At 39.8% G+C, this 26676-nt stretch overlaps 2 protein-coding genes across 3 annotated transcripts in view; one reads left to right on the top strand and one right to left on the bottom strand.

Moving 5' to 3' along the window:
- Window positions 1-10763: 10763 nt before the first annotated feature.
- On the top strand, window positions 10764-11741 carry LOC124165846. The gene has a single exon (XM_046543373.1). The coding sequence runs from the start codon at window positions 10764-10766 to the stop codon at window positions 11739-11741; it is 978 nt and encodes a 325-aa protein (XP_046399329.1).
- A 13369-nt stretch (window positions 11742-25110) lies between these two features.
- Window positions 25111-26676, bottom strand: part of LOC124166097 (probable protein arginine N-methyltransferase 6.2) — a 192062-nt gene continuing 190496 nt past the window's right edge. Inside the window, exon 7 of one of the 2 annotated variants that reach the window (XM_046543731.1) lies at window positions 25111-25362. In XM_046543731.1, coding sequence (XP_046399687.1) covers window positions 25303-25362 — 60 coding nt within the window. In that variant the 3' untranslated portion in view covers window positions 25111-25302. The remainder of the gene's footprint in view (window positions 25363-26676) is intronic. The other variant, XM_046543729.1, reaches the window with a different exon arrangement.

The following is a 26676-nucleotide window of genomic DNA, read 5'->3' on the forward strand; positions in this document are numbered from 1 at the left end:
AGGGGAGAAACCAATTATAATGATACCGGCATCCCTTTCCAGTGTTCATTAATGTGATTCCTAATTGCTATTTTAATTGGAATGGAACCGATAAGCTGGACCAGGGCAGACCCATCGTGAACTGACCTTGTCAAGACTGTAAACGAGCGCCGAACACATTAATTCGATAAGGCACCCTTTAGGCATCCACTTCTCACGACATCCATTTGATAAAATCCACAGCCATTATCGCACCAATATTCAAGGTGAAAATCCGCGGCAGTTACGTACATTTAGAGATTTGTAAATGAAAAACATGTCTAATTATAATGAAACAGGTTGTCCACTAAGTAGCAATCAATAAATTCCCCGAGACATCCAGTTTTCCCAGAAGAATTGCTTTGTTGGTTGAGTTGCGTTTCCTGGGGTATTCCGGCGTCACTAATCTGCCACCCTTTCCTCACACCCTCCGTCCGGGCGGGCTTATTGAACATTGAACATTTATCGTCCCTCTTCCATCACTCGCCAAAGCCAAGCTAACTCACCCATTCCAAAGCGCTATCCAATCCTACATTTACGGGTTATGCTGCTCACGGGGCGGGAATACCTGACTGCATAATTAGAATTTTCAAGGAATTTAAATCCTGTGGGTAACATGGTGAGATGATATTAATTTCTCCACACATCCTAGTTGTGCCACTTGGATGATTTCATAAAAATCCACACAGAATAATGTTAACCAAAGGAACACGTGCACCTATTCATGCGATGGGGTGGTGTGAGCTCCCATCATGCGGCCTTTGTTCCATGCAACCCACACAGCACGAGATGACGGTAAAATGGTGCAATCTTGAAACTGATAACTTGTTAGTGCCATTAAATCCCTCTAAGCACATGCAAGAAAACTGATAACATCTCTGTGTCTTAATACGATAAAAGTTTGAAACTAAAACTAAAGCATTTTTTATTCCCATACCTCCGAAAACAGTTTAAAATGGCCTTTAACAACGGGTGGGGATCATTAACAGTTCATCAATGACATATGCACGAACAACCACGCCCGAGATTTGGACCACTCACCCAGGCGGGACTCGAACCCGAGACCTCTTGCTTGGTAGACAAGGACTTTACCTCGCCGCCACCCAGGTTGATAATTTAATATAAGCCAATGGATAGCATGCTGCATTTTTCTATAGAATGACTTGTTTTCGAGTAACTTAATGTCAAATACAGAGCTCTGATCTCTTGCCCTTGATAAGGGGTACTTTATTCGTAGCAATAGCGATAAAAACTTTTAAGATGCATTTTAATGATAAATTTCGGAGTAAAAAGTAGCGCATAAGTGAGAAAATAAAATTATAGTACGGTTACTCAATGTGCGACACTTTTCGTTGCTCATTTGTTCACATCAAACCTCGCGTGTTATTAACTTCTGCTCCGACAGAAAATCCTCCGTTGTCGCTCGCGTGCCAGGCTTTCACGAGGGAGGACTGATGTCAGTAATGATAGGGAATTCAGCGAAAAACGGCAGATATTTGCAATGAGTTGCTTTGATAAACAGTGAATCGTTCAAATTATGGTTAACGAGTTGGACGAGAAATCTTCCCTTGGACGAGGAAAATAATGTGCCTAACTCATTCGACAATTTCGGAGGGAAGTTTCTCAAATTGTCAGATAATGCGAAAAATATCCCACAGCTACCGTCACGCAGTGGCGCAGCGAGGGGGGGGGGGTTTGGGGGATAAACCCCCCCCCCCCCCCAGAGCTCAGAGGAATTTTTAAGTTTCATCCATTTTAATTAATTGGATTGATATTACTAATAGAATAGTGTATGAATTATGAAAATATCCCTCATTAAGCCGTAAAACTCACCATTTTGAACCATTTATCTTAAAATTCCGCAATTTACTAATCTCGCACCTACTGCTTAACCTGGTGGGTATTCCATACACATTCCCATTCCCCCCACACACCCCGGTATTAATTGCATCTTAAGCCCCCCCCCCCCCCCAGCCTTAATTCCTGGCTGCGCCCCTGCCGTCATGCTATGGTAAACTGGATCGCGAAAAGAAACGATATATGATAGGAAAGTCAACACATAATTCCTGGAGCACAAGTATTATCCTTTCCTGGGAAATTACAGGGTAATAACAGGTGCAACATTAACGAAATTAATCACTGCAGCGGCTGCGATGGCATGTTTTTCTTTTCCATTCATATTGTTGAGTTGTGTTTTTCCTCGGTTTCTTCGCGATAATTGCTTTTTACCATCCTTTGATGGATAGAGTGTAGCAGTTTGCATATTTTAGGCATGAAAATAAAATCTAAACAGAGCACGCAAACTTTAATCATACTTACTTAATACATGTGGGATTCGGTTCGCACACCTCATTTTTTTTCTTATTTATGGCTGATGTGTGCTCACAACCCCTCCCCCCCCCTATTGAGCCGTCCGGCGGATACAGCAGTATGTAGGTACATGTAGAAAATCGGTTTTAGGAAAATACACTCTTCGATAGCCAAACTCATGTACTAAGCAATGCCTCAGGCTGTCTTGAGGACTGCACTTCGAATTCTATCTCAACACCTTATCACGAGATGCTTGAGGAAGGCATCGCTAATCATCCATTATACCCGAAATTAAGACACGGATGCGATGAGCCTACCAATCAATAGCTCATTGTTTAAGTGGGTCCACACGTATAAAAAAATATTATAGGGATTTTTTAATATCCTAGTCATAAGATAGGAAATACCAAAATCCCAAGGCAGTAGAAATTAGGAACCTGGATAGCGTAGTGGTGTGCACAGAGGCTGGAAAGCCTGAGGACCGTGGCAATTCATTTAACTTAAAAACCACAAAATCCGTTTAGATCGACTTACTTAAAGCGACACCTACAGAGCAAATTGGAGCTAGTATACAAGCGGCAGAAAGTTTCGTGGCTCATTAATACCACCATTAAAATTGAAATCGTTTCAGGCTTGACGAGGATGATGGATATGCGATATATCCCTAATAAATAAAAACAATAAATAGTGATTTCGACAATTTAACATATAACTCAACTACCGACCATGGTTTCGACACTCTATGTTATTTTCAAGGTCCTTGCTTCACTCTACGTCGTTTTCAAGGTTCCCTGAAAATGGCAAAGAGTATCGAAAGCACGTTCGGTAGGGGAGTTATTACCATTTTTTGTTCATATTTCATCATATATATATATACATCATTAAATATTTTTGCTGCATTGCGATATTCCACCGCTAGTCATCGCTCGTCACAACCAAAACCTGAACCTAATAATTCACCCGTTTCACCTGGCATTTAATTACCACGAATAAAATTCGAGAACGCTTGGTAAAAAGTTCATTTGGCAGACTCATCTTTTAAGTGGAGGGGGACGGGTCGATTCTCACCGCACACTCAAGGGGCTGGGTGGCTTTGGGGAGAGCCTCCGCGGTGACGTCATCATCCGAAGGGCAAACCGTAGGGGAGGGTTCAACAGCGTCTCCACCCCTCGGCATGATTACGTCACAGGCTACTCAACCCTCAGCGCCTTGACCTACGAATTCTTCCGAACACACCAAATATCCAGCTTAATAGTTATCATAGACTGGTAAGGCCCGACGCGACGTCGCGATACCCGGTTGCCATGGAGATTTCCATCTTTTTTTCTAAATCCTGAATCACACGATCATTTTTTTCGTCATTTTCGAGAGATCACTCCAGCGAGAAAACTATGAGAAAATGATCACTCGCAATTGATGGTCGCGCGAAATTGTTTTTCGCGATTACTAGAATGATTCCCGTCACTTTTTTCATCACTCGTCCGGTTGCTTTTTCCGTCCGTCGCTGAAACGGTCACTATAACACCACATCAGCCAATCAGAACGCATGCCCGTATGGAGCTATTGCGGCGCAACGCTTGACAATCGTCGGAAATATAATGAAATAATAAGATATGGGAAATGATGCTAGAAGCGACGGTGGGAGGGACCGTGTGATTCGGAAAAATGGTCATTCGACCGATCACATTTCCGAAAAGCGACCGCTACAGTCATAACAATCTCTGCAATTGACAATCTCTGCGAACGAAAGATGCCGCATGTTGACATTAGTGCGGACGGAATAGAATAAATATTAAAATCCCTCACAATCAGTCCAAATAAATCACCTGGTCCAGACGACGGTCGCGTATATAGATAACTAGTCTCATACATTGCACCCTACTTGCAGTTAATATTCCGTAAATCCATCAAGCAACACGAAGTACCTAATGACTGGAAAATTGCTAATGTAACGCCAATATTCAAAAGTGGAAACAAGGAACAGCCATCTAATTACAGGGCGATATCTTTAGCTTCCATCTCATGCAAGGTCCTTGAACACACCGTCGTCATCTCGGTAATGAAACACCTAAACGAGAAAAACTTTTTAATGAGAACTCAACATGGATTCAGGAAAAGTACATCATGCGAAACACCGTCAGCGCTTTTCGCCCACGATATTTTAGTCTCCGGAGAAGACAACATTCCAGTAGACGCGATTTTTCTTGATCTCAAAAAGGCATTTGATAAAGTACCCCACGGAAAGTTAATAATAAAACTGAAATCTTATGGTCTAGACGAAGATGCCATTTCCTGGATAAGAGAATTTTTGAGCGACCGCGTCCTAAGAGTAGTATTAGACGGTGCAGTCTCCAACGAGATTAGAAACACTTCTGGTGTCCCTCAGGGTGGTGTCATTAGCCCACTTCTATTCCTTCTTTATGTAAACGACTTTGGTGAAGTAGTACACAGTAAGCTACGATTATTTGCAGACGACGCTGTAGTTTACAGGGGATTCCGTTCAAGCGAAGATAGGGATGAACTAACGAATGACCTTGCTGCCATCCAAGCGTGGTGCAAAGCATGGCAGTTGGAATTAAATTTGAAAAAAATGCGTAGTAATGAATTTCTGGAAGAAAAATAACTCCCTACACCGTAACTATAAAATTCGGGGTACCCAAATAGAGACTCTTGAATCCGTGAAATATCTAGGAGTTAGGGCCGTATTCTTAGTCGACCTTACATATCCTTCCCTACATAACAAAAGGACCCTACATGAGTTTCTCAGTCGACCCTACAGTGGTGGGGGGTGACTCCGTCGTCAAGTTCTCTGAGATGACGTAGATGATGGCGCAGCGCCAATTTTCCATTCTGGTGGCGTAATGGGAACTAATAATGAAACTAAGAAAAGACATCCGATAATTTTCGGGCGTATCGTTAGGGCAACGGCTCAAGGTAAATAAACATTCGGTGTCGTCCGCCAGGTCGTGTGGGTACCTCAATTATCGCTACAAATACTCTCATATCAAGCCAAAAGTAGAACCTTATTGTTTTTAACTTACTTCAAAAGTGGTCTGTACAAGATAGTAATAAGTACGGAGCAAATATGATCATTGACGTGAGAACTTACGTTGCATCATCTATATCTACATAATACCCTGCGAGGCACCTCTAGGGTGTTTGGCAGGGGGTGAAAAAACATCAACATGCAGCATGCAAGAGGACCGCCACATGCACACCACACGGTCATAGAAATATTACGCACACTAGAAAAATATACATGCTTATTCATAAAAAAAATTGCTAATGGTTAGTAATTCCTAGACCAAATACATGCAAGTTTCCTAAGTAAGTTAAACCTTTACTTCAATCTACACTCGTGTAAAGATTCCCATCCTAACTCGTGTAACATACTTGAAACGCTGCACTCTTTGTCTTAGCAACTCATCACAAATCTGGCCGCCCTTTGCTGTACTCGATTGATTTCAGCTATTGGTCCTACCTCGTAAGGGTCCCACACGCTAGCATCATATTCCAAGTGAGGCCTCACTAGAGTCAGGTAGCTTATTTCTTTCACCTTTTTTGGGCATTTACCGAGAATTCTTTTTACAAATCCAAGTTTACGGTTAGCTTTACCGCATACTTCACGTATGTGCTTACCCTACGAAAGATCCCGGGTAATAGTGACCCCCAAGTATGTAACGAATTCGGTTTTTGTTAGTGGAATTCCGTTAGCGGTGTAGCTCCAACTTGAAGATATATATATATAAATATAGGTATATCATCAAGGTTCATCATTCGCTTTCACCTTCCGTAGTTAAGTTTGTTATATGGCAAATAGTGGCATGAAAATACGTTTTATATGATTATAAGAAAACTAAGTATTGGTTTCCCAAAAGTATACCAAGTGCCAAACGTGAAAAATATTATTATATATTCGTAGAAGCAAGGTGCATGTATACTGCTATATTGTTCTTATTAATTCAGTCAATTTTATAATTTATGTAACTCGGTGGCTATAATGTGGTAGCGTTATTACCTTTCTGCTGTGTTTCTGTACATTTTAAAATAGTTCGTGTGAGCTCGTCCCGCTTAATATGCATTACAACGTAGATTCTTCAATCGAAGTGATCAGCAGACGATACTTGGCCGCCATGTTTTTGTAGGGTGTAGGGCTATTTCGGGTACCCTACATCAAGTAGGGCCCCGTTTAGTTCCAAAAACGGCCATAAGTATGTAGGGCTTGATGTGGCGTATGTAGGGTGAGATCGGTTTATGTAGGGGCTGATGACGTATCCAGGGTCGGTTGCCCCAATAGGGTCGACTGAGAATACGGACCTTAGACTCAATAATGATATATCGTGGAATAAACATATTCGAGAAATAACCGGTCGAGCTAATCGTAAACTGGGTTTTGTTAAAAGAATATTAGGAAAGTGCAACGACAAAGTGAGAAAAATTAGCTACTTGTCTCTTGTTAGACCACATTCAGAATACGCAGCCAGTGTTTGGGACCCTCATGAAAAAGGCTTAATAACAGAGTTAGAACGCGTGCAAAGAAGAGCTGCCAGGTACGCTAAAGGTCGTTACGATAGACTTGTTAGTGTAACTGGCATCTTTAATAATCTCGGATGGGAATCTCTGTCGGACCGTGGATTGAAAAATAGGCTAAACCTTTTAGATAAATTCTAGAGCAGAGTCTTTTCTTAAGAAGTTAGCCATAGCTTACGGACGCCTACATACTACGGAAGATCAGATCATATAAATAAAATAAGAGAGATAGATTGTAGAACAGACAGATTCCGAATGTCATTTTTTCCACGATCAATAAGAGATTATAACGGCAGCGATAGAACTCATAAATAGATTGCATGACTTGTAGTGTAGCCTAGAAACCTATGTAAAACTTAATGCATATTTCTGAATTTTATTTTTATTTCTAACAGCATATGGTAGTATAATATGTTAGTATGCGTGACGTTTTTTTGATTGTGCGGCGTGCATGTGGGTGTGCATTGCATGCTGCATGCTGGTGATTTATCACCCCCTGCCAAACACCCTAGAGGTGGCTCTCAGGGTATTATGTAAATGTAGATGTAGATCACTTAGAGGGACGAAAAAAATCATCGTGTGATTCAGCAAGGGCGTACCCAAGATCAAATTGGGGTGGCGGGAAGCCATGTTTGTTCATGTCCTAGGTAAGATTTGAGCACGGAAAAGATGAATGAAAATAACAGTTTAAGGAAACTGTAACAGCTCTCTATCAGTTTTAAAAAAATATGCTTGAAAAAATATTATTTTATGAAAGACATCTGCGATTTCTGCGTCTCTAGGGGGGCTGCCCTCTCTTGCCCTTCGCTGCGAACGCCCATTTGATTCAGGCTTGAGCGATTTGAAGAAGCATTCAATTATATACCAGCAATTTTCCACGATTATCCAGTAATCGCGGAAAATTTAACCATTCTATCGTTATTGTCTTGTAACATTGCAAGTATTTATTTCAATATGGGAAAATTATTCGGAAATAATAAATCAAAGGAACTTTAAACGATGACTTTCTGATTTCTACGGCACCTGCAAGCAGTAGCTGATCCAGAATAGGGACAAAGGTGGGGGGGGGGGGGGCTAGGGAGCTCTCCTCTCCTATACATATGTGACAACTGAACAAAATTACCATTTTATCTAGGATAAATTGAATATCCAAAAGGGCTAGAGCTCTTTCCCCTCTCGGAATCCGCCACTGCCTATAAGCCATCTTATCACATATTGTAAGATGTAGATGTTAAAGTTGCTAATAGGTGCCCCCAATCCAACCCAACTTGAATAGATATCCTAATTGTAATTAGTAAAATATTTTCCTTTTACTAATTTTCACCTGTCCATGGACATGACTCATTCAAAAAACTGAACCAAAATTTTTCTTCCAACGTTAAAACATTCACTAAACCAAGTTTAAACTGAAACAACCCGATAAATCTGACAACATCTTTCCCTAAACACTGGTTTTTCAGGGCTACCACCATATCCTATGAGTACTTCCACCTTTTTCCTGTGTGTCCACGGACATTGCTTTTCTTGGTAGGACAAATCTTCTTTTTATATTTTATGATAAATATTATGAAATAAAGCAACCCAAGAAGACTATTTTGGAATTTTTACATTGTATTAACTTGTTTAATCATAGATTTTATAATAAATTACTTAATAAAGGTTTATAATACAATAAATACCTCTTCGAAAATCTATATGGGACTGTCCACGAACATGGCGAATTGTCTGTGGACATTAAATTTGGGGAATATAATTTTTTTTATAATTTGTCACTTAAATTAGTACAAAGGTGCATAAAATAATATGCCACTTTATTTTCGATTTACCAGTTTCGGTTTTTTTATGGCACTCCATCTACATAATTTCGTGCGATTGAGAGAGAACCCAATGTTTTTCGTTTTGGTCGCACTGATTGTCATCGAGCAGTCACCATTTGAGAAACGATTCATATCTAGACTTAGATATGGGCAGGGAAATTTATTTTCTTCCTTGCATCTGGCGAGAAAAACGTTGTTTTAAAATTTTTAAATTTATAAAATCATTCCTCGATTAATTTTTATATTTATGACTTAAATGTGCGCTAGGAAGAATTCGTAAGTCAAACCACTCCAATGCGCACTTGTATTTAAAAACAACCCACTTAGGTTACACTAAATGGAATTTTTCAATTGTGATGATAGACGAACACACCCACTTCTGTAATTTTCCACGCTTTAAACAAAACTTACACTGACGTAAGTTTCGAAGGGCAACCATGACCACGACGGTTACCCATCAAAACCGCGGTTGGTGCAAGTTCGGTTGAAGTGAGGAAAATAGCAATAGTTGGCGTGTTTTCTTCATCTCCTTCATTCCCATTCCGGTGTTCGCTAACAGCCCTCGCCACACGCTTGTTGAGGCGGCTCTTGGTGCAGCTTAAAGGTGCCGGTGTCTTTTGACGTTTAAATAAAAACTATTCAAAAATCGATTGTCACCATAAGATTTACTAACCTAACAAATATTTAGCAGCGTAAATTAGTTAACGTAAGTCATCATTTTCTTGATTTTGGATATCATTCATTCCATGGAAGCCGCGTAACCTAGGACTCACTGACAGTCAATTAATGAAGGTACGCAAGAACAAAGCGCCGGAATGAAAATGGACGCCCCCCAGGGAGGGAGGGGGAAATCAACAACAAGTCACGGAACGAACAAATGAATCACGATCGTGAATAGTGGAGGTCCCCCACTCACTCCGTGCCCCGCCACGTGACGTCCGCTACGGAGACATCGCTACTCTCTCTGTTCATGCTCTTCTCTCCTGCACTGCACCACCGCGCGCCCGCCCCGCCAATGACCCCTGACCTTACCGCCCACTCACTCCCGCACGACAATCGATCGCTCTTTCGAATGCGGGTCACCGCTCGGGGCGCGGCGCCACCGTCATTTCGGAGTGCTTCCCCTCGCAGGTCGATCCCGGGCCCTCTGGATGGGAAGCCGTTTAATATTTATAATAAGGATAAAAAGTATTCCGACAGAGTAAGGGGCGCCATAATGGTTTCTCGAGAAATCGGGTTTTCTCTCCGAAGGCCCGCATTCAGAGTGGACGCCACACACACATCCGTCCCTCCTTTACAAGAGGCCCCTAAGTGCGCTTCTAAGTCCAGACTACAACACGGGGTGGGAATGACGTTGGTCATGACGTAGTTGATGGTGCAACGCCAATTTTCCACTCTGGGTGCGCAATGGAACGAAACTACGAAACTGACAAAAGACATCCGATAATGAACAAGCGGATCGTTAGGTTAGGACCATGAATATTACAATAGAGAATTCTAAAAATCCACCAATAGAATTGCTTTCGTTCCGCGTGTATTAAAATCAGCTTTCATCAAAATCGTCATTGAAATTCACTATTTTCGAGGAAATAAGGCGTCTTCACAACTACGAACACTCCATCGGCTACGTTTTGCCTGTTCTACACGCTAGGATCGGATCATCCGGCTTAGCCCAGCCAAACCGCTCATCGCGAACCAATTCTTAACGAGTAGCTTAAGTCGACTCCTGGCCATCTTATGGCAAGAACCGAGAGATTAAGAACACTTGAGAATCGGCGAATGCTGAAGCATTTTACGGTAGAAGTTCTAGCAAAGCAGATAATTACCGGATTTATTTTGGCAGATCGGTGAATTCCCGAGTTGATATCTGAGGCACTTCTACGGAAGGAGATGAATCTGAAATAATTGATTCTTTTTCGTCGGCTAGGACGATAACACATTGAATTCTCAGCTTTTGTAATCGATTAAGTAGAGAATTTTGAAGTTTTTACATTAAAAAATCCTTAGTAGTCCAGTAGTAAAATCCAGTTCGAGCTCAGCCTTCGTGTGGTTCGGATCGTTCTCTCCGGTTCTCTCCTGCGCTACGCAATGCCTAACTGCAGTGCATGTGTTAAATCGATCAAGCGCGAGCAGAAGTCGCTCTCTTGCTGTGAGTGTAAGGCCCATTACCATCCACTGTGCCTTTCAATACCTGAAGTGGAATTTAAGGAGCTTAGTGACAAACGTAGACCATGGTATTGCGACGTTTGTCGGGCTAAGATCGGCTGTGGCAGTGATGGAGAGCAAATCAGAAAAGCTCCTGAGAACGAGTCCGCAAGTTCCAGTTTGTCTCCTGATCGTGTGAGTGATATCTTGAAAGATTTTTCTGCTAATCTTGCTGATATCCGGTCGGATCAAAGTGAAATTCGCAAATCAATATCTCGCTGGGAGGAGTCGTTCGGGGGTCAAGCAAAGTCTCTCGAGCTCCTCAATGCCTCCCTTGTGAAAATAACTGATTCCCTGAATCACCTATTAAGTGAAAACATCAGCCTAAAGAAACAACTAAGTGATACGGAAGCTCGCCTTAATCGCGTTGAGCAAGAGCAACTCCGGAATGTAATTGAGATCCACGGCATTCCTTACTCCGAAGGGGAGGTAGCTGGGGCCCTGATTTGTCAAGTTGGAATCGCTGTGGGAATTAAAGTGGATACAAGTGAAATCGATTACGCCTACAGGGGTGGTTCCAACCGTTCTGCAACCTCTCACCCTTCACCTAGACCTGCCCCTATTATTGTCCGTTTTCTACGATCTAGCACTGCTGCTGCATTTTTAAATGGTAGACGCACAAAACGGAACCTGAAACTCAACGACATCGTCGCCGACCAGAACCCTACCAACCCTCCTGTCTACATTAATGAATCCTTGACATCCTTAAACCGAAAGCTATATGCAATGGCCAGGGGACTTAAGAAAGAAGGTAAAATCAAATACGTGTGGATTCGTAATGGCCGTGTGTTTGCTCGGGTCCATGATGGTGGTGAACGCCTTTCTATCCTAGTTGAAACTGACCTTGACTGCTTGAAATAACATACGGGGGCCTGTTCTCTTCCCGCAGGCCTACCAATTGCTAATGAAATCAACATTTCCCTCGTCAATTGTCAATCTTTACTGTGTCATATCGACGAATTTCGGGTTCATTTTTCTTCCTGTGTAAGTGATATAATCTGTTTAACCGAAACATGGTTAAAACCAAATATTCCTGATAGCATGGTTGATCTTAGTGAACATTACTTGCTGAGACATGATCGGATCGGGAAAGGCGGTGGCGGGGTTGGTGCCTTCATTCATCATCGACTGAGTTCGTCGGTGCTGGCGACCTCTTCCGCGACCTATGAATGCCGACCCGAGTTCATAGTTATTGAAGTGCATGGTATAAACCTCTCTAAACTTCTTCTATTTGTTGTTTACAGACCTCCAAATGTTGGGTCCTTGACTGATATTGAAGAAGCATATACAACTTTTAGTCCAAACTATAAAAACATTGTAATTTTAGGTGACTTTAACGCCGATTTGCTACGGGACAGCTGTCATTCTTCCTTCATCAGGAATTTCATTTTTAATTATAATCTTCATCTGGCCTCAACGCAGCCCACGCATCATACAGAACATAGTCATACTCTCCTTGATCTCTGTATAGTTGATTCCCCTGAAAAACTCTCTTCATTCTCACAATTCCCTGTGCCTTTCCTCTCCGCACATGACAAAATTTTACTCTCTTATTCATTCAATTCCCCTCGTCTTCCTATACCTAAAATTCTCTATCGTGATCTTAAAAATTTCGATACAGCAAAGTTTCAGGACGATCTGCTCACCTTTGACTGGAACAACATATTTAGCTCCTTGTCCATTGATTCAAAATTAGAACTCTTTAATCAGAAATTCTTAGAGTGCATAAATTGTCATGCCCCCCTGCGAACATGCGCACCTAGACGGCCTTCAGCCCCCTGGCTGACTAGTGACATTAAGCAAAAAATGAAGGAACGTGATATTTCACGTAGAATTTTCACACGAACAAAAAGCCAGACTGCTTACACTGAGTTTATCGTCTTGCGTAATCAGGTAAAGCATCTCGTCACGGAAGCCAAGAAAAAATATTATGCAACCACCTTCTCCAATTTGACAGAACCAAACAAGGTCTGGAGGGAACTTAGAAGTCTTGGACTCGTGCAGCGACGAAACAAGCAGCCCTTACATGAATTATCTATCGATGATCTAAACAAGCACTTCACTCCCGCCTTTACCTTCGAGGCAAATAACATTGCTGACATATTCAGTCTCTCTAACCTTGATCCACTTGTACCCTATAACGACAGAAATTTCTTCTTCCAACACGTAACCCCACACAACCTACGTAAAACGTTATCTCTCTCTAAATCGAACTCAACTGGGGTCGATGGAATCTCAGTTAAATTTATAAAGGCCGCGTCAACTGTACTTCTACCTGTAATACTTGATATCTATAATTTTTCCTTATCGTCATCTGAATTTCCGAATGTATGGAAATATTCACTAATCACACCAATACAAAAAGTAAAAAAACCAACTTCTCCCAGTGATTATCGGCCAATCTCTATTCTGTGCTCTCTTTCTAAATGCTTAGAAAGAATTGTTTTTCAGCAGGTAACGAATTATCTGGACCAATGCAACTTGCATGATCCATATCAATCTGGATTTCGGAAAAACTTCTCTACGCAAACAGCGCTACTCAAATTAACGGATGATATACGTCAAGGAATTGATAAACGGATGGTTACAATTCTGGTACTATTTGATTTCACCAATGCTTTTGGTCTTGTTAATCACGCCAAACTTCTCCACAAGTTGAAAAACCTTAATTTTTCCTGTTCCTCACTTAACTGGTTTTACTCCTATCTAAAAGATCGTCAACAGGCAGTCAAGGACGCGAATGGGAATACATCGCAATGGACTACTGTCCATTGCGGGGTCCCCCAAGGGTCAGTTCTTGGTCCTCTCCTATTTTCCCTGTATGTCCTTGATCTGCCCAGGTGTATTCTAAACTGTAAATATCTCTTATATGCCGACGACCTACAGATTTATTTTCACTGTCATTTGTATGAGCTGAATGATGCAATTTCCAAAGTAAATCAGGACGTTCAGGCCATCACTTCATGGGCTGCAGACAATAACTTTGTGCTTAACCCTAGGAAAACAAAATCTATGTTATTTGGTACCTCAAAACTACTCAAACATGTCGACTTTGATGTTCTGCCCAAGATTTTTGTTGGTGATGCCGAAATATCATATGCAAACTCCGTTAAAAATCTTGGAGTCTTATTGATGCCTAATTTGTCTTGGCAAAACCATGTTAAAGCCATCAGCAATAAGATCAACATGATCTTGTTTCAGCTAAAAATTCATAAAAACCTTATGCCCTCTCATACACGCAAGCAACTTGTATCCTCGTTAATATTCCCCCATATTGATTACTGTTGCCTTGTATATAATGACCTAACCGAAAAGATTAACACCCTGATTCAACGGCAATTAAATATGTGTGTTAGGTTCATTTATGATCTTAAAAAAGATGAACATATATCCCCTTATTTCTCTAAATTAGAATGGCTTAAAGCAAAAACAAGGAGGCAATACATGCTTGCCTCTTTTTTATACAAACTTTTTAATTGCAAACAGCCAGAATACATTATGCAATTTTTTCAGAGTAAAGAGAAATATCGCAATGTTGTAACTAGATTATCAGCTGATTTTTTAATTGTTCCTCAACATCGAACCACTGCATTTGATAATTCATTTTCAGTTGTTGGGTCAAGGCTATGGAATGGTATTCCTGAACCAATCAAAACCGCAAAATCACTGATGTCTTTTAAAAATCTAATGTTCACTAAAATGCTATTACAAGAAAAAATGTAATTGTACCAATATGCCATTATATTCTGTTACAATTTATTTTCTATTTTTTTTTGCATGTATCTTATTCTTCTGTGCACTGAGCTCTAATATGAATGTAAGCCCTTGTATGTTCTTAGTGGACCATAAAGGTCCAAGAACAATAAATATTTCTTTATTCTTTATTCTTTATTCTTTAGTATATATTTGATATATTATGACTCTGTCAATTAAACTATGACAGTTTTGGTCCATCAATGGTATGAAGGCGACCATGTGAATATGGCACGAGAAGGCAACGACAGTAAAAGCTTTCAAATTTCTCGCTCACTGGGAACGTATTTTAATACTCTAGTACGGGCGTTGGTCTCATCCACAATCCCATTTCTAGCACGCGCCACTAACAGCTACATCCACATAATACTCTGCGAGCCACCTCTGCGGTGTTTGGCAGAAGGTGATCAATCACCAGCATGCAGCATGCATTTGGACTCCCACAAGCACACCACACCGTCCAAAACCCGTCCCTTATACTAACATATTATACTACCATATGCTGTTATAAATAGAAATAAAATTAAGAAACATGCATTAAGTTTTACATAGGTTTCTAGGCTACACTACAAGTCATGCAATCTATTTATGAGTTATACCGCTGCCGTTATAATCTCTTATTGATCGTGGAAAAAATGACATTCGGAATCTGTCTGTTCTACAATCTATCTCTCTTATTTTATTTATATGATCTGATCTTCCGTAGTATGTAGGCGTCCGTAAGTTATGGCTAACTTCTTAAGAAAAGACTCTGCTCTATAATTTATCTAAATGGTTTAGCCTATTTTTTAATCCACGGTCTGACAGACATTCCCATCCGAGATTATTAAAGAGGCCAGTTACACTAACAAGACTATCGTAACGACCTTTTGCGTCCCTGGCAGCTTTTCTTTACACGCGTTCTAACTCTGTTATTAAGCCTTTTTCATGAGGGCCCCAAACACTGGCAGCGTATTCCAAATGTGGTCTAACGAGGGAAATGTAGCTTATTTCTCTCACTTTGTCGTCGCACTTTCCTAATATTCTTTTAATAAAACCCATTTTACGATTGGCTTGACAGGTTATTTCTCGAATATGTTTATTCCACGATAGATCATTATTGAGTCTAACTCCTAGATATTTCACGGATTCAGCAGACTAATTGGGTACCCCGAATTATATAGTTACGGTGTAGGGAGTTATTTTTCTTCCAGAAATTCATTACTAAGCATTTTTTCAAATTTAATTCCAACTGCCATGCTTTGCACCACGCTTGGATGGCAGCAAGGTCATTCGTTAGTTCATCCCTATCTTCGCTTGAACGGAATCCCCTGTAAACTACAGCGTCGTCTGCAAATAATCGTAGCTTACTGTGTACTACTTCACCAAAGTCGTTTACATAAAGAAGGAATAGAAGTGGGCTAATGACACCACCCTGAGGGACACCAGAAGTGTTTCTAATCTCGTTGGAGACTGCACCGTCTAATACTACTCTTAGGACGCGGTCGCTCAAAAATTCTCTTATCCAGGAAATGGCATCTTCGTCTAGACCATAAGATTTCAGTTTTATTATTAACTTTCCGTGGGGTACTTTATCAAATGCCTTTTTGAGATCAAGAAAAATCGCGTCTACTGGAATGTTGTCTTCTCCGGAGACTAAAATATCGTGGGCGAAAAGCGCTGACGGTGTTTCGCATGATGTACTTTTCCTGAATCCATGTTGAGTTCTCATTAAAAAGTTTTTCTCGTTTAGGTGTTTCATTACCGAGATGACGACGGTGTGTTCAAGGACCTTGCATGAGATGGAAGCTTAAGATATCGCCCTGTAATTAGATGGCTGTTCCTTGTTTCCACTTTTGAATATTGGCGTTACATTAGCAATTTTCCAGTCATTAGGTACTTCGTGTTGCTTGATGGATTTACGGAATATTAACTGCAAGAAGGAGGCCATTTCTGAATCTAGTTCTATATATATATACGCCAGAAGGGTTTTCGTCTGGACCAGGTGATTTATTTGGACTGAACGATTTCAATATATTTTCTATTCTGTGCGCATTAATGTCAATAGGCGGCATCTTTCGTATCCCAAGATTGTCAACTGTCTCGGATGAGTTCTCAGAAGGCTCAGTGAACACGCTCTTGAAGTAGGAATTTAATAAATTGGCTTTATCGGAACTGTTTGTCAACACATCTCCAATATCGTTTCTCAGCAAACAATAAGTAGAACTTTTACCTTGAACTTCCCTAACATAAGGCCAAAATGCCTTTGGGTTATCCCGTAACTGCTCTACTAGTGTTTTTCTTTTAAAATTCTTGAATGCATTCTTGAAGCTTCCTTCGTGGCGGCTTTAGTCATCCTATATTTTTTAATTATTGACTCGCGTACATTAGCGGATAAATCCGTGCTGACTTTTTTTTCATTTTAGCTTGACACGCTCTCTGTCGCCTCAATGGTTTTCTCACTTCCGCGTCGTACCATCTCGGTTCGCTGTCTTCTTATACTGTTTTGCTAGGGATGTAGCTATTTATTCCCGAAGTTACGAGCGATTGAAAAGCTTTCCAAGTACTCTCTACATGTAACTTTAATATTGATTCTTGAAACGCGGGGAAAGCATTTTTCAGATGACTCATAAACCCATCAAAATCAGCTATTTTAAAAATGAAAACTTTGCGCTCTTTTTTAAAGTTTACAGCGGTATTTAGAGAAAACTTTGCTGTTACTACCCTATGGTCACTTATTCCTTCGACGGTGCTAACGTTCATTACCTGATGAGGCATATTTGTCGCCAAAATATCAAGAATACTTTCTCCTCTGTTTGGTGCGGATGCTTTTTGAAACAATAAGTTGCATGTAAGTGTGTAATAAAGCCTCGTAAATCTCTTTATCCCTCCCATCAGAAATGAAGCTAAAGGTCTCCCAATCTGTAGAAGGTACGTTGAAATCTCCACCTACAATCAAGTTTCTTTCAGGATACTTGGATGCTATGCTGTTTAGATGAGTTTGAGAATCCAACATTGACGTTATATCTGAGTTAGGTGGTCTGTAATACGAAAATAATAAAATAGTTTGGAATTTTGGACATTTAATTAAACACCACACAGATTCAACGCTGGTCTCAGTTACGGTTATCGCTTGGCTGACGATTGAATTCTCTACAGCTATAAAAACTCGGCCCCCAACTCGATTAATTCTATCTTTCCGATAAACAGTGAACGATTTTAGGAAGATCTCGTTGTCTGAATCATCATCTGTTAGCCAACTTTCTGTTCCAAAAATAACGTTACACTTCGTACTATGAATTATATGGTGGAATTCGGGAATCTTATTTCTTAAACTACGGCAATTCACCACAGCCACGAGGAAAACTTCGGAACTAGTATTATTGCTATTCGGCACTAATTCTGATTTGCTCTTGTCGATTAGACTATTTGTAGGATGTATACCGCTGATAAATGGAAATGCATATGTTTTTGTCTCATCAATAAAATGAAGAACATACGCGAGAAGGGATTTCGTTCGGACCAGGTGATTTATTTGGACTTAGTGATTTCAATATATTTTCTATTCCGTGCGTAGTAATGTCAACAGGTGGCATCTTTCGTATGCAGAGATTGTCCACTGTTTCAAATGAGTTCTCAGAAGGCTCGGAGAACACGCTGTTGAAGTAGGAATTTAATAAATTGGCTTTATCGGAACTGTTAACTTTGTCATTTATGAGCTCATGAGAAGAACCATTCTCAGAAAAAAACCGAACGCAACCAACACGCGCTATATGAGAAAGAAGTAATGACAACAACGCAGCGAATACCCTGTTTACACTATGCATGTATTGACCTCGATCCGTACCCGCGTACCATCAAAACGTCGCACAAACGCGCAGAGTTACCATGGTAGGCCTTATATTAATACCTAACCCTGCCGAGCTTACCATAGTGCGCCGAGAAAAAAAGAGTTAGGAAATGAAGATCGATGCATATACAATTCTTTCGCGCCGTTGCAATCTTGATACAATAATTGATATTTCATAAATAACTCTGGTATATCAAAGATATATGGCAACGAGTGAAGAGATTATTGAGCAGGTAATGGAAGGACATAAGGGGAAAGTTTTTTCTGATGTTCTATTTAGCAAATGATAGCGGATATTCTATACCAAACCAGTTTTATGTATTTCTCTATGAAAAATCTAACCTAAAACCATATATCCTTAAACTATACTTCACATATGATGGAAAAGAACAAACATGCATATAGTATAAACCAATTAAAATCGTTGTATACTGGATTTCACGATAAAATTCGCCATAAATACCTATAACATTTAGATGAAGACATGGAGAAATCAATTGTTAAGAATTATGTGAATAATTTTGTAATATCTGGTGTGTGTGTTGTGTGCGCATGCTAATTGTAGATGCTCAGCGGTGTGATGTAAGTGGGCAAGTGGCTGTCACTCACTAGCCAACGGTCAGTCATGTTGGTGAAAGATCGGAGCGATCTCTTTGTATTGAACAATAGATCGTTACTATATTAAAGCTGATCTTTAACTTAACGTCTTATTTTATTTCTCGCGAACCATACCTTTCTCAACAGGTTATGGGCCCAGCTACGGTTTTTTGCGAAATTCGTGAGTTGGTTAAGCTTTGAAGATCGCGAGGAGGTCGTTTCCCGTCATGGCTGACGAAAGTCTGACGAAGAACATTGTTAAATTCGATGGAAAGAATTTCCAACTATGGAAATTCCTAATCGAAACTGTGCTTAACGCGTGCGGTTTGTTGGACGTGGTGACCGCAGCAGCAGAAAATCCGGGGGATTTGGAAGGTGCTGCAGGGAAGTTGTGGCTGAGAAATAACGCTAAAGCCATGGGCATTAATTCGTCATCAGTGGAATACTCACAGCTGGAGTATTTAGTTACGTGCGCCACCGCGCATGATATGTGGGAGAAGCTTTGCTTAGTACACGAGCAAAAGTCGGAGGCTAATAAATTGTTACCCATGAAAACATTTTATGAGTATAAGATGACGCCAAACGAATCAGTTGTACTCCATGTGACGAGATGGCAGAACATCGCGAGCCAACTGAAGGACGTCGGAGATCAGCTTTCCGAGTTGTCATTGATGGCGAAAATCTTGGGAAGTCTACCCTCGAAATTCCATTCCTTGGTGACAGCGAGGGACAACGAACGCTGCACCGAAGGAGCAGACGGTTCAACGCCTGCAAGAAAGGCTCCTTGCTGAGGAAAGAGGAGTCACTGAAATGGAAGACGGAGCGAGTGCCTTTGCCGCGGAGTCGGAGACGATGCACAGTGGGCTAGAATCGAAAAAAGCTGGCCAAAACCTCAAAATCGATTTTTTTGAGCTAGGAAGTTGAAACTTCGCATACACATTCTCAAATAAATTGTGCATAACTACCCAGATTATTTTGGTCCTGTGTTTTCACTTTAACAATATATGTGAGGTGAAAGTTGAGCAAATTTAGCGAAAAACGACCACCCTCGATTTTTTCTGAAAATTGCCGACTTTATCCTCGTGCAGTGGTTTTATAAATAGTTTTATCGACAAAACGGTTATACCATCCTAATTGACACTTCTTATTCTTTCATTTGAAGGGTTTTTAAAGATTTTGTTTCATCAATAACCATAGATACATAACAAAATGGCGGAGCCTGTTTTCAACCCATTTTTTCACATAAACGTAGAAAAAAAGTAGACATTGTCACCGGCTTACACTAAGTAACTTATATCATGTCGTTCTTTGAAGCTTCTATATTGTGAATCTAAAGTCAAACCTTGCACCAATTTGCAACCCCGAATTTTAAATAGTTTTTTCGAACGCACGGACGACTCCGGTTCTGGCCGGTGGCGGCGGAGAGTACGGCGACGCGGCAAGCGGGGTGATGCAATATGGTCTCATTCACTTTTATGTGTGGATAACAGATATATTAGTGACAGAAAATAATCACCAGAAAATAAAATTTATAAATATTGCTACGAATGACTCTCATTATGCAATCGCTGGGCACTGCAAGAGGTGCACTGAAAGGTTTCCTTCTTTGAGTGCATTCCATGGAAAATGGACTTAAATCGCGTGCTTAAAGTGTGGAAACGGACTCTTTTACTAACTAATAAACGTTTTAACAATAACAGATAATATATTCCTTAAACGTGATTGAAAATGGCTCAATACAGTACTTGATTTTGCCGAATTTTTCCAAATCAAGTACTGTCTTGGTGCTTGAAGAGTTCATTATTCTTATCCAGTAAGGTTATTTAATTTATATTCTTGATTTAAAGCAATTAATAACTATTCCTTATGCAGCACAATTTACATATTGCTCTAGTTTAGTCAGTGCAGATGGACGTCAATTCATTTTTTCAGGGTTGTATCGAGAGAACGACTAGGAGGAAAACGAATGCAAAAGGAAGATACAGTGACCATCCTCGGAGGCAAGAACTCTTGCCAAGTGGATAAAATGCAACCCCGAGTATTATGTTATGTCAGATTAAGAGGCCCTCTCACTAATTAATTGTGTCCATGCAGCTCACAAAATTTCGGTGCAAGGGTCTTCGAAAATCTGAAATGCCAGGGATATAATATTAACCCAAGCGATGAGAGAGTGACGCGAGTATATGACTTCATTTACCCGAGTGAAATTATTGTAGCAGAGGTTATATAAGAAGTTTCCAAAAATGGTTCTGCATCTTACTGCGACTCGAATCTTAACGTACATTTCCACAGATCCAAGTTTCGCGTCGCATATAAAGTGCACTTAAATTTGCAAACACGGCTTTGGCAGCAGTTAGGACATGCGCAATATAATCACACGTGGGAACGAGGGCCTATGTCTCATGAATTATTGCTCGTGAGCACCTTTGTGCCTTCTTGTTTAGGTAAAAAATGCTGTTCCTTAGGCCAAGCATGAAACAGGCACGAGTATTCAAAAGTCATCACAATTATTCTAGATTTCCTCTCCAAATAATTTAATTTTCTCTCTCTCACACTGACGCTTTAAATACAATTATGGTATGCCACCAACCGTACATAAGGTCTTCATTCAAGGAGCTGACATTGCAAAAGAGTCCATTCTTAATTGCGACAACTGACAGGGGAAGCGATATAGGCACGGTATAAGGACGTGAGAAAGTTCCGTGAACGGTTGACTAGAAAAATGACACGAGTGGCCACAAATAGGGATTTATTCCGAAGACAACTCCTAATGTCATAACTGATAATGACAAAAATTACGCCGATTAAACTGGAAGAAACACACAGCTTGCCGAAAAATGTAATGGATCTGTTTTTGAAAAAGGAAAACAATGCTTTAGCTCAGACAGTGAAAGTGATAAAAACTCGTCAGATATTGAATGAAAAACAGTAACCTTTTATTGCTGACAGTGATAATTGCAGTATGTTAGTTGGGAAAAGTGTAAATTGTGTTGCTTTTGTTTAAGTTATGTTTGTATGGTAAAATATTTCTGAAAGATAACCATTTTGTCAACAGCGCAGTTTAATAAGAATAATGACGTTGATATATAGGTAAGAGATTTAAATCAATACTTTAAATTGAGCATAAGGCATACATTAAAATGAACTGTATTTCTTAGAAAGAATACATTATTTGATGTGAGCAATATGCCTTCCGAAACTTTTAAAGCTAGCAGGAGTTCAGACCAAAAACAAGTTCGAAGGGCTCGGCACTACAACAATACTATAAAACGACCGTTGTCAGAAGGCCTATAAATATGTATGGCAGGTTAGGAATTGGAGGCTATGGGTCATCGAGGGCTCTTGCCTAGATATAGAGCTTGTTTGTTAATAAATGAGTCCGTTTCCCCACTTTAAGCACGCGATTTAAGTCCATTTTCCATGGAATGCACTCAAAGAAGGAAACCTTTCAGTGCACCTCTTGCAGTGCCCAGCGATTGCATAATGAGAGTCATTCGTAGCAATATTTATAAATTTTATTTTCTGGTGATTATTTTCTGTCACTAATATATCTGTTATCCACACATAAAAGTGAATGAGACCATATTGCATCACCCCGCTTGCCGCGTCGCCGTACTCTCCGCCGCCACCGGCCAGAACCGGAGTCGTCCGTGCGTTCGAAAAAACTATTTAAAATTCGGGGTTGCAAATTGGTGCAAGGTTTGACTTTAGATTCACAATATAGAAGCTTCAAAGAACGACATGATATAAGTTACTTAGTGTAAGCCGGTGACAATGTCTACTTTTTTTCTACGTTTATGTGAAAAAATGGGTTGAAAACAGGCTCCGCCATTTTGTTATGTATCTATGGTTATTGATGAAACAAAATCTTTAAAAACCCTTCAAATGAAAGAATAAGAAGTTTCAATTAGGATGGTATAACCGTTTTGTCGATAAAACTATTTATAAAACCACTGCACGAGGATAAAGTCGGCAATTTTCAGAAAAAATCGAGGGTGGTCGTTTTTCGCTAAATTTGCTCAACTTTCACCTCACATATATTGTTAAAGTGAAAACACAGGACCAAAATAATCTGGGTAGTTATGCACAATTTATTTGAGAATGTGTATGCGAAGTTTCAACTTCCTAGCTCAAAAAAATCGATTTTGAGGTTTTGGCCAGCTTTTTTCGATTCTAGCCCACTGTGCGATGGTGAGACATTCCAAGGAGAAGAGAGAGAATAAAAATTCAGGTATTTTCAAGGGTTATGAGTGTGGAAAACCTGGGAATCTTGCAAGAAATTGCAGGAGGAAAAGGATGAAAAAGAGTAGGTAAGAAGAAACGAATCTGTAAGTGCATTCATTGTTACGGACGTAGATGCTGCATCAGGGAAAAACATTACGAAGCCGGAGCGTGCGGTACGCGATGCGATACTGTCAACAGATACAAATATGCGTGGGTAACAGACAGTGGTGCTTCAAAGCACATTTGTTTCAGAAAGGAGTGGTTTTTTGAGTTGACGCCCTGTGATAATGTTAGCATAACGTTTGGGGGCAATACGATGCCGGAAGCAAAAGGCGTTGGAACTGTTCTTATCCAGAGGTACGTGAACAATCAGTAGGAGAATGGAAAAAAAGAGAATGTACTTTTCGTGCCGCAATTGAGAAAGAATCTTTTTTCCGTGGGTGTATGCACTGCTCGTGGATTTAAGGTTGAGTTCGTTCGTGACGAGGTGCTGATTTATGAAGGAGACATGGTAGTAGCCAAGGGTGTCAAACAAAAGAATGAGGTTAATCGCATGATGTTCGTGGTATCAGATTGGCAAGCGAGTAGATTAATTCCAATGTTTTCAGCACAATTTCTCGGAAAAGTCATTACCAATTGAAATATAACACAATGGAAAATCCATTCCTAATTCGAAAGAACGCAGTGACCATGCAGCCATCGACATCGATTCCAAGTCACGTATTGGCCTCCACTCAACTTGGCAACTCACCTGATAGTATTCCCATCGTTTCCAAGTCTCGTATTCACCCCAACCCCACTTGCCAACCACAGCTTCTCTCTGTCATTATTATCTTACTCCTCATTAGTATATAAGCATCTGCATCGGAAACGAGCATCATTACACGATTGATAAATATGAGCGTCGCACTATAGAGAGAACCCGAATCTCGCCCGGAGTACACCAATCTCCTGGTGGAGAAGCAGTGACTTCCGGACACATACATCGTCTACATCCCTCATCGAAACACAGATTTTGTGCTTTCGGTGCTCTTTAATTCAGTTTACTACTGAGTATTCTGGCACCAGAGAAAGACGTTTGAGGTGATTACGGATTTACCGATCCTGGCACATGACGTCACAGCATCATCTACCTTAAATATCTTCCACATTTGAATAGATAAATTTTTGCTTTAAACGGCATAGCTGTAAGCATTTTATTATCCTTCGAATACAACCATCAAATATCCTTATACTCATTCATGGTCCATGGTAAGGGTACAAGGGTATCTTATTTGCAGAGTAAGCGTTTTGTCAGTTATTAAAAAAATGTTCCTCCTGCAACGTTATACACGAATCATTGACTATTATTTATGAATTCAACCCGTATGTCTCTAAAAGTGAATGCCGAAGCTGGCACATGACGTAACAGCACCATCTAACTTAAATACCTTCCACACTTCAATAGATAAATGTATGCTTTAAACGGCATGGTTGCTAGCATTTTATTACCTCTCGGATGAAAGAATTAAATTTTCTCAGACCCTTGAGGGTCCATTGCCAGGGTGCAAAGTTATTTCACGATATATCGTTTTGACGTCTATTACAGAAAATTTTCATCCTTAAAGCTAATAAACGAAACCATACTTTGTGTTACATTTATGTTCTCTAACATTAATACTATATTCTAATAATCCAAATTACTGTTGAACTATTATGGTTTTTAAAAATCGAAAGATCATCTCCATCCTCCCAATGCAATTTCTAACATAATTCATGGTCATTGATCTGAATAAATAAATTAAAAAAGATATAATAATTTTTTTTATTCTATTTGTAATGTTTTTTACTAATTTACATGCATAAAACTTTTCATCCCCGTTTAAATTGTTAAAACATACTCCCCCTTCATTCATCATGAACATCCGAGGATAGTCCATTTTTTCTCTCTCCCCCATCATAAGTAATTGGGGTCAACAACCCCTCCCCGTATCGGGTACCAATCCTCTCCATCCGATACTTCACCCCCTCCTTCAACTCTTACTTCTTGAGGAAGGTGAACTCCTCCAGTATATCTTGGAATCTTCTCCTTAGTAATCGCTGCTAGAATAAATGGATAGACAAAACATCAGATTATTGATAAATTAGATACATTATCATATATTTCATAACGAAAAAGAAAATAAACCCTTTCAAATGAGTAGGAGGAGCTTGCAGTGGTGGTGATGGTATGAGGTGGTGGTCATGTAAGAGGTGCCGGTCGTGGTAGTGGGGGTGATTTCCAACCTTCCAAAACAAAAGGAAGAGAATAAATTAACATCATAATGAACAATGAGATTTAATAACTCCGATTCTTTCTTCCATTATCTGTATTATTTTTTGTTGAAGAAGCAGATCTCATTAATTATTTCATTGATTATCATAGCAATAAATTATAGTGATCTTCCTCTCAACCCGTAAAATTCCGTATATTTCACTCATAATCAACGTGAAGTTGAATCTCAATGTTTACAACACTCGTAAATAACATGTTATTCCAGCCATTTCCGCGAAACATCACATGGAAACGGTAAAACACATTTATTTTTATTTGAGGTATTCTAGTTGACATTTTTTTCTATTTCCTTTCCTTTCGCAGTTCTGCAACTTTTCCCAATGACGGATTTAGGGGGAAGGGGGTATCACAGGGGTCATGACTCCGTAACTATATAACCAGTTGTGCCTTTAACTGTGGAAATACAAGTGTCTTTTATATTGGATGAGGATTATTATTGAAAAATATATAAAATTAGACGAACCATTACCTCACAATATTGCTTCAAACTCGGGTGCTTATACTTATGACGTGGAAAGTCAATGAAGATGACAAATATGCATCGAAAAGTTGGAAAAAATGTTAAAAACCTATTGACCAAACCTCAAAATAAACCAGAAGCATCACTAATAACTAGAGATACGTGTAAATAGCACTTTCATTTTAATTTTATAGCACTTTCAATTACAGTTTATAGCATTTTGTAGCGTCTTCCTTTTCTTTTTTCTTTATGCGTTATTGGTTGATGACGACAAAGTGCGGTGAAACACAGTTATTTGAAAAAATACGGAATAGTTTTAATAATCATGTAGTGGAAAAAAAATTAATTAAAGGATAAGATATATACTAAACTAACTCACCCCGACCAACTTCGAACCACCTGATAATCAATGAATGGTTTCGCAACACCATTTACAAATCAAGAGCGGTTGTACTGATTTTAATAATTTTTGACTTATTATAATAAAATAAGTAAAAAATGTACACTCAACAAAACTACAAAAATAAGTATTACAATGGCTTGTTAGAAAGACATTTTCTTTATTCTATATACGTTGGGACACTTAACTTGCCCGTTCTTGGGACAAGCTTACGCAGCG

Source organism: Ischnura elegans, chromosome 9 (assembly GCF_921293095.1).
Source record: "Ischnura elegans chromosome 9, ioIscEleg1.1, whole genome shotgun sequence".
NCBI classification, from domain to species: Eukaryota; Metazoa; Arthropoda; class Insecta; order Odonata; family Coenagrionidae; genus Ischnura; species Ischnura elegans.

What these genes read in the sequence shown, in the direction of transcription:
- LOC124165846 (XM_046543373.1), top strand. Translation starts at nt 10,764, where the DNA reads ATGCCTAACTGCAGTGCATGTGTTAAATCGATCAAGCGCGAGCAGAAG.